Source organism: Phaethon lepturus, unplaced genomic scaffold (assembly GCF_000687285.1).
Source record: "Phaethon lepturus isolate BGI_N335 unplaced genomic scaffold, ASM68728v1 scaffold13896, whole genome shotgun sequence".
NCBI classification, from domain to species: domain Eukaryota; kingdom Metazoa; phylum Chordata; class Aves; order Phaethontiformes; family Phaethontidae; genus Phaethon; species Phaethon lepturus.
In genome coordinates this window covers 93,481-103,197 of record NW_010545687.1, presented here as the reverse complement: position 1 = coordinate 103,197, position 9,717 = coordinate 93,481, and the positions used below count along the sequence as shown (strand labels likewise).

The following is a 9,717-nucleotide window of genomic DNA, read 5'->3' as shown; positions in this document are numbered from 1 at the left end:
TGGTGTTATTCCCAAGATCCTCTTTTTGGAACACTTATGTTGTTTACATCTTCTTGATCAGAAGAGAACAATGGTTTTTACTTATTTTTAAAGCTCTGTTTTGCAAATTAAAAAAGCCCCTAACAACCTTTGAAAATGTAATTAAAGATATTCCTTTTATTCTTTTAACTGTTTAAAATCCTTAACAAGTTTCTTTTTGTTTTCTAAACTGCCATTTGAAACTTTTGCACTCACAAGTCTACGGGTTATTGTTCAGCTGAAGGAATGAAAAGAATTTCATTAGATGTTTTTTATGTTTCTTGATTAAGAATGTCACCTGAGGCTCAGTGACTTGTTTTACATTAAATGACTGCTGCGTGCTTTGATCGTCACTTCATTAATGCTTTAATGAATATTTAAAAAAAAGAAAGCACTGTATTAAAAGTTAAGCTTTCATATAAGGAAACTGAACCCCTTTTCCAAGAACTACAGTATTTCTTACTCAAACATTTCCTTCTAGATTAAGGTTTTCTCCAATTCCCCTTTAGCCTGCTGCAGACAAAGTTACAGGAAAGCACAACAATTATATTGGAATAAGACTGAAGAGAGAGCAAGAAAGAAAGCAGAGTAGTATGTTTCTATTCAAACAAATATATTCCAGACTTACCATGCACTTGTTTGGTTTTTCTCCAGAATGAACCCTCATATGAATCAGCAGTTTGTAACGAGCATTGAAGGGTTTATATCGGCGGACACAGCCTGCCCAAAAACAAGTGAAGTCCTCTCCTTTCCGCTGGTCAATGTGAGTCTTTTCTATGTGTCTGACCAGTTCGTCTTGTTGCTCGTAAGTGGCACTGCAGTCAATCCACCGACAGACTTGTTTGCCATTGCTGAGGTCCTGTTCATCCCCGTCGCTGGGCTGAAGGGACTTTGGAGACATCGAGGCGTGTAAGTGAGGCAGTGTCCCTTGAGTTTGGCTTAGTTGCTGGTGTAGATGGTAAGGGGGAGGCAGCCCCTGATGATGTCGAAAAAGATCAGCAGTGGAGCAATAATCATCAGCTGGTTCTTGTTTTAAGAAACTCACCTTCTGGGTGCTGTGTGAGGTGTTTTGATGAGGAATGCTACCATTCATCATAAGGCTGAGGCTTCCATTCTCCTCGACTTGCTGCATTTGTATCTGCTCACAGTCACCTCTGTCACATTCAGTGGAAACAGGTACAAGACATGCTGGAGGGGAGGGAATACTGCAAGGGTTTCCAGGCTGAGAGCAAGACTGGGGCCGAGAGGATTTTTGAGTACTGTGATGACTGATCTCCACAGGATGAGAGGAAATGCCAGCTGAATTAGTTCGCAGTCCATTCACACAGGTGACCAGTGACGTCTGTGATGTGCGGATGATAGCTGTAATATCAATTCCTTCAGCTGAAGACGGCACAACAGAGATGCATCTCTTCTTCAGGTTGCTTGTTTGTAGCCTGGCCGAGTGCTGAGGGGTGCCAAGTGACAAAGGACCCAGGGAGGAGCTATGTTCATTATTAAACAAGTAGGATGAAAGTGAATTTGTAAAGCTATTATTCATTAGGTCTATTTCAGGATGCAGACTACCGGAGGCTCTCAGCTCCATCCCCTCTGTAATCCTCCTATGTGTGGAAGCCTCAGACAGAACCTTATAATCACTCGGGCATTCTTGTTTAATGTGCTGAGCTGGGTGACTTCCATTCAGGCATGGAGCAGCAGAATCTACTGACTCTTGAAACCTGGGTGACCTGTAATATAGTTTTCATTAAGCATCACTAACTACTACAGGATTTATGATTTTTGTACAAGACACAACACTTTTTAAGCCCTGGAGAATGGAAGCACTTGGTGTCTGATGAATGTTGCCTAACACAGCAATTACATAAAAAAATCTGCAGTGCTTCCTCTACAACCCTTGTAAAGGCAGCATTGTTTTACACAGGATTAATTTTACACACTGGGTTACGCACAGAACAGACAATCTCCCCTCCACTGCTACAGGCAGTTCATCAATCACAATCTAGGTTTTCAATGCATAAAGATTGGACAAAACAATAGCTGAAAATGAAGTTTGAGAGCTTTGGGCATTTTTTAATTATTCAAATATCGGCATTTTCTTCAGAGCATACTGAGAAAATGCCTTGGCATTCTTGTCCACATGAATCAAAAAAGGCTAGCTGAGCTTTGCTTACATGTCGGAGAGATGCCTTCCTTCACTAAATTAAAAAAGGAGCAAGATCAGTGCGGAAAAGAGGAATAGAAAGAAAGAACAGTTCGCTTTCAACCAGTGGTCCAGAGTCGATGAGAGATCAGCTGAGTATTTACTTCTAAGAGGCCTACAAAAGATAACTAAGAAAAGTTCACAATCAGTAGATTTAATCTGGCCGTCTATGTATTCCTATTTCCATTTTTCCTATAAAGTCTACATGGCTCTCCAAATCAAAAGAAGATTGCTATGCAGAAGTCATTTTTAATCTTTTTTGATGTGTGCTGAATCCAGCCACTCAGGAAACAGAACCTTGAAGAACCCTACATAGACATTTCAGAAAAACACTGCATTTAGGGCACGCTTCCTCCTAACATTTTCTTCCAAGTAGTTAGCAATTGGTTTATGCCTTAAAATAAATCACATTATATCAGCTATAAACATTTACTGTGGATGACTCAACTGTATTTTTTCTTAGGACCAGTGGGTGTTCCTTACACATCCCTAAAGCATGGTAGGGTTTAACCTATGGCTTCATCATGCAGTGATGTGCCAGACCGAGAGGAGGAAACAGTACATCTGTGTGCAGGAAAGCTGTACCTGAACTAATAAACCCTCCAGAGAGGTGCTCCATGGTTCTTATGCTGACATGTTCCACTTAAATGAATTTTATGCTTATTTGATGCTAGCACCACAAAACCTGAAGAAAACCTGGCCATTTGGCAACTTGTGTGTGACACCACTGACACATTTTAAAGCACGAAACACATATGCATAAGGTATTTTGGACATATACATATGAATGTATACATACAGAGAAGCTGCTGAATAAACTGCATTTATTTTACAACTTAAATGATTTTATCACTATTATTTCCATTAATCCACCACTAACATTAAGACGGGAAGCTGGGACAACTGCTAACATTTCCTTGGTAACTGCTCTCAAAGAAGTACCAATTAGAAAAAACAAAACAATAAAAAGCTTCAAAAATACTTCCTTCACATGAAATTAAGGTTGTCAAAAAGTTACTTCTGTCTAAGGCACACAACTATCAACACTGCATTCACTAGTGACAGGTTTCTAAGCTCCAACAGTTTTCAGCCAGCAGGGCTTGACATAAAAAAACCTTTAAGGTCATAAGAGAAGTGAAATTCCCCACCATTCATTGCTACAGAACAATCAGATCTTGCATTTGCCACCAGAAGTTTAAAAAGACTACATTTAAAAATTTTAGAGGTTTCCATAATCCATTAGTTATAATTTCTCCCTTTAGGTTTGCACAGTTGGTCTCAGGGTAAACTTAAAGCACCTGGTTTTGCAGATGGTAAATTTAAATTAAAAAGAAACAAACCCAACAGTATTCATACATTATTTTTTAACATTTACAGAACCATATGTCTGTAAAATATGTGGCATAAGCATATGTAAAAACCTTTTATTGCACATGTTTGGGAAACCGTGTCCTGCTTTCTTGTAGCTTCATTGCTTAGTAGAAAGTGTGCTGTTTTTAACTTATTCTGACAAAGGTTTTACAGCATACCATGCCAGGCACAGTATTTCCTATTAGTTTCTTCTGTATGAGAACTATTCTAAATAATGCAGTTTGTATTGTACTCTAGTGGTCCCAAAGCCTCAGGCTAAAGTAAAATACAACACATTTCTTACATCATATAAAGCTAACCCAAGCCTTACATTTCAGCCTGTGATAATTGGTGTCATATTATTAAGCTTTATGTAAAGCTCCCATCTTGCCATAAATCCATGTGAGGAGTTCAAGCTGGAGTCAGTGCAGAGTACCTGCAGGATGGATACAAACATCGCTGTCCTGAGAAACATTAGGCTCCCGAAACTCCCAGCAACATCGATCTGCATTTCCAGAGTCAGGACTGTATTGCTGTGATGCAGCAGTGTGGAATATGACACACACAAAAGAGGGGAGTTTTGAACTAAAAGGCAAGCTGGAATGCGTTAATTCAAAGGCAAATGAGATGAAGGCACTGAATTCATGTTTCCCATTGCCACAGCCATGTCTTATCCATGCTCTGCCTACATAACGATAAGCAAAGGCTGCTTGTGCAGATCAGAAGCAAGTCTTTTCTGGGAGCTACAGTTTCCTCTGTAGCACTGTGTATTTAAATATATTATATATGCTGTTGTTAGTTAACTCTGCTGGGAGAATCTGGCATTCTTTCAATCTCCGAGTGTTTGCGTGTTGGGGTACTTAATGTCAAGGGCACATTAATGCAAACTTGCTGTATTCCTGGTAGAATTTTGCCATCACTGTTCTAGGGAAAGCACCGTTCATTCCTCTCAGTCCTGGGGAATTGGGGGAGAAGGGGCACAGAAACAAAATTGATGCAAGAGAGAGAGACAAGGTGTCTGGCATCTAACTTGCTGGGTGGCTCCTCTTATACCCATTGACTATTTGCTCCTGTAATGGCAGCTTGCTTTTATAGCCAGGGATCAGATTCCAGGCCTGGTACATGCAGGCAGTGCTGGCTGTAGGGACTTCATAATCTCTGGGCAGTAGTAAAATATAAACAGCCAAGAGGAGAGCAAGAGGGAGAAAGGATAGCAGGACAGTGCAAGAGCACTCTGTGGACACGTGGATCAACATGAGCAGCTGTGGGGGGCTTCCAGATGAGCAACCCTGGAAGGGAGTGGGGTCAGCAGGAGAATATACCCCACAAACCTCTCTTTGCAGGGAGCATCCATGTACCGGGGATGGACAGTCCAAGGCAACAGCATTGCTGCTTAAGAACATGAAAGCGGAGTGTAAGGCCTTTGAAGAGTAACAGCAGCCTCTCAGAGGATACTAAGGCAGTGTTTCCAAAGAGACTCCCTTACGTGGTAATTGGAGCCAGAGCACGAGGCCAGTAGCATCATGCCAGAAGTACTGCAGTTCCCAACTGCCCTCAGAGGAAAAGACAACTGTATCTGAAATCTCCAGATTATTTACAAAACATACATGCCTTCAACTGCCACTGTAAATGTGCATCAGTGATAACTGACAGTTTTAAGAAGCTGGAGGGGATTGTTCTGCTGCACATCCAGGGACCCTTTGCAACACTATCTGACTGCTCTGATGTCTTCCTCGGGTTTTATATGCTGAGTACTGAGCACAGTGTGGGCGGGTTTGCTGTGTCTGATAATGGATTATTTGACAAAGGGCCAACATTAGCTGTGCGCTGACTCCAATTGTGGTGAAGAAGGTATTAGGACTTTTCCAGTCCCACACACGTTGCGTTCACAGATAGCATGTAGCAGCAATTACGTTGCACAACTTAAAAGCTATTAACTAAGTGGGGAAGAAGGGCCAGGAAGAAGAGGGACCACGATTCTTGGATTAAGGCAGTCAACCCTAGAATACAGTTTCCGAGAGAAAGTGATTCAGGGAGAAGCTGAAGGGGATAACAAGTTTCAGTGCACTGAGGGAAAACAAGAAAAAGCCAATCATAACCCCAAATCCTGAGGGAGATTTTGGATTGCTAGGGGAGGTGCTCTCTGGTTTGTTTGAGTTTTCCTTGAGCATTGCATATCCTAGAAATGCACAGTGGTTCAAAGCTCAACCCAGAGAGATCATTTGAATTTGTATCTCCCTTTATTTCTGTGTTGGTCACTAGACACTAGTCACAACAAATAGAGCTTGCCCTGACTTCTGTGTGTTCCAGTATCTATCCATTGCAGCCCTATTTCTCTCATCTATTTTCTAATGAAGGCTGAAATCTGGGGAGGCACAGAGCACCACTGGCTCCCATTGACTTCACGGGAACCTGATGAGCATTCACCCCCACCTCAGTTATATTCTCCTGTTTTCAGATCTTCAGGGAAAGACCATGTTTCCTGTTACTTGCTTGTCAAGAACCTTTAGCATCACAAACAGAATGAACAGAAATCATCCCAGCTGCTGTCCACCTTCTCCCACATGCCATGATTTTGGCTCTGTACCATGTGCCTCGTGAGGAGCATGGTGATGAAATGAGACACTGTGTCTATAAGCTCCATAGAGCAGACCTGGGCATTGGCTTTACCTTGCAAATCCCATGCAGACAGAAGTAGTATTAGCCAGGTAAACATACAATCAGAGCATGACCAGTGCGACACACAAACAACCCATAAAAGAATGGAAGGGTCCTTCAAGATACTCTCCAAACATTTCCTAACTGTTGCTTAGAAGCAGCAGAGCCTCAAGGCTTTAAGACCACGCTACAAAGCAAAGGGGAGGTAATCAGGCCTATCACCTGCTACTTTCTCATGTTATGCAGCAGACAGTCCTTTATATTGTTCTGGGAATCCTCTTCCAAATAGGGGCTGGAAGTGGTTCATATTTCTGAGGGTGGGTACTGTGATCCCCAGTATGCAGGTATCTGTCATTTCCTCATTATAGATTTTACAAAAAAGTTCAAAAAGATCTAAGCAGAGTACTCTCTTCCTCCTTTTGTTTGCTCCTGCCCTAATTATCTTTGTTTCACAATTGTCCTCACTGACAGAATAAAAAAAGGTTGATAACTGCCAGACCCACATTGAGCCATAAAGAAGCTAGGAGGGAGCAGACTTACATCCAGCTGCAACAGCAGCTACAAATCTTTGTAGCGATAGCAGAATATTTTATTATGTGGCATGGATATTATTTGTCCTTTTCAAACAAACAAACAAAAAGCTCTTTCCACTTGATTGCCATATTGCTGTGCCTCCTCCTCCTGAAAACACAGATGTTCTTACCCCACCAGTAAATGGAAAAGGGGAAACAAGACATAAATATGTATAATAAAATCAGAAACAGTCGGATTTCCAAGACCAAGCTATAGGCCATATTTCCTCTTGCTGTGACTGTGGAAATTTGGGCTAGATAGTTTCATGTACAGAGTGCCAATTATTCCAAGTATCTAAGATAAAGGCTGCAACTTTATTGAGGTTTTTCTTTTCTACAGCTCTTCAAACAGGTCAAGATTATTCCATATTATATCCCCTGCCAAAAAGCAGTGTAATTAAAATAGATGGACAGATTTTAATTTGTAGCAGGCTTCTATTCACAATGGATGTCTGTTTAGGGTACTTGTTTAAAATCTGGTAATGTTAAATTTGTAACAACAACAAAAAAATAATGGAGTTCTGTGTTTTCATATAATTAATTTATAGCAAATGTTTAAATAGAGATTCTGCTCATAGCATATCCAACTACAGTATATATATCAAAACCAGAGACTAAATTTTCACATTACAGCCTTAAAAGCAAATACCAAGGATGTGGCCGTATGGGAACATTGAAAATACTTCATTAAAGGAAATGCTGTAGAAATAAAAGTGGTACTGGCTTCCTGTAGGTTTGGTGTTGGCATGCCAAATTGCCATATGGGAGACACTGGGAGAGACAGGGAGTAAGTATCATCCCTGCCTTCCAGGCTGCAATTTGGGAACAACATGGAATTGGGGTGGAGGTACAGAGGAGGCAAGTTTGACCCTACTTAAGCCCCTGGCAAAACTCTCATTGAGTTTTGAGCATGCTGGAAGAGCCCCACCAGAAAAGCTCCTTCAGTGAAGGGGGGCTGCAGCTGTATATACAGTGACTCTCACTGGCACTGCCTTCGACAGTTGTCTGTGCACACGTGCATATTCCTGCAGTGCAAACCTGCAAATGAGCAGTGCAGTTAAATGAACATGCAAAGGACTTCTAAAATTAAGTAAAAGCCAAAAATAGTCTTCCAAATATAGCACCCACGGATGCCACTGGGAAATAGTTCCAGCAAAGAAGCAGTCCAGAAGAGCAAAGTATATCAACCGAAAAAACTTGCAGTGATACCTTATATCCGAGTGTGTCAAGTTCAGCTGACCAACATGAAGCAGTCTCTCACAGGACAGTGGGTGGTCTCGCATAAGTGGGTTTCCTGTGTGGATGAACAGACCTTGCCTGCAGACAGGTACTGAGCTACTTGTCATCTCCATGTCCATCATGTTCTTCTTCTCAGAGATCAAATTACAATGATTGTAGCCACCATTCACTGTCAAAAAATGAAAAAAATCATAAGCCTTTGACTAATAAACCTCTATGCTCATTACTTTGTATGCTCATTTGCTCATTCTGTATGCTTATTTTGGATCTCCTTGTAAAATTCTTGTAAATGACATGGCAGTGAAGATGAAAGGTTTCCAAAGGAATTTGGATCTGTGAATTATGGTCGTTGATTTTTCTTTTTAAGTTTTGTGGCTGTTTTACACTTCGTAATCTAACTCTGAAAAACTTAAGTCTGATAGCTTTGCCTTCCTTCTGTGTTTTTTTATGGTAGAGTCTTGCCTGTGTTAGATTTTGGAGACGGTTGTTTCAGAGTTCTTTTATTTTCAGCGAGAGGATCTCTCTGAAAACAGTGACGTAAGTCAAGTTTTTCTTTGCAGACAATTATCTCTGTGATCATGACTTTAGATGGGCATGTTTCTACTTTACTATCAGGTCAACAGTGTGAAAAAAGGAAACTAATTTTGTTTCAATGTATACATTTAACCATATTTTCCAAGTAAGCTATTATTATAAATGCTAGTAATAATATATTCTGCTCTGATGAATATTACATTTTACCAGACTTGGAAAAACAGACTAGAGCTATAGCAATATTCTTCAGAAATATATATATATAAAACCACAAATTATAATCTAGCTAAAAAGAGAGGACAAAGGGGGAATTGAAAATTTAGATTGCATTGGTCAAATGCTAGCAATTGTTTAATTTAAAGCATATTAGCTGGGGTTTTTACCTCTAATGAACTAATCAAATAATCACAGATAAGCATGTATAAAAGTATTTGTAAGATATTTAGCCTTCAGAGGCTAGCTAAAAAAGTGACAATAGCTGTTTACCATAATTTTCACTATTTTATATGAATCATGCTTTTAAAATACTAGATCTCCGTATAATCTTTTTTTTTTCCCATGGAGACAAAAGGTAGTGGTGTCAGATACTAATGGCAAGCATATTTCTTTAGTTTTCATATAGAGTCCAGAAAGTAACTCCTTCACCCTTGCACCCAATGCTCGTGGTGATGGGTACTACAGAGCTAGTCTGCATTGTAACTAGTCCATTCTCTACGGAGGCATTGAGCGTTGCATACTGAGGAAGAAAATTCTGCAGTCAAAATGACAGAAAAGATAAAGCTTTTGCTCAGTTTCATGAAAATCGCTTCATTCTCACAAGCATCAAGGTTTGTCCTTTACTGAGGTGTTACAAGGCACAATTCATCTCTCCATGGTTTTGCTGTCTATGAGTTTTACCCAGACAAAGTTTATGCCATTCAGCCATCTCAAAATGGGTGTCTAAGATGGGTTTATGCAACTTCAGGACATGCTTTCCTCTTACCCTTGAATATGAAAGGCACTTAAACAAACAACTTAAACTGAGTACCTGACTTTTAAACAGCTGCAGTTGAGCAAAATTAATCCCCAGAGTAGCTATACAACTTAGAAACATCCTCATCACAAACAACTTACTTTACACTGCACTCAGGTCTGGTCCTTCTTTTA

At 40.3% G+C, this 9,717-nt stretch overlaps 1 protein-coding gene across 1 annotated transcript; it reads right to left on the bottom strand.

Moving 5' to 3' along the window:
• Nucleotides 1–646: 646 nt before the first annotated feature.
• On the bottom strand, nt 647–8,159 carry LOC104622300 (zinc finger protein GLIS3-like; the record flags this gene model as incomplete). Its single annotated transcript, XM_010289040.1, has 2 exons — nt 8,008–8,159; nt 647–1,745 (listed from the first exon to the last, which is right to left on the bottom strand). Coding segments are annotated over exons 1-2 (1,251 nt in total), but the record flags the coding sequence as incomplete, so codon positions are not given.
• Between the last annotated feature and the right edge of the window lie 1,558 nt (nt 8,160–9,717).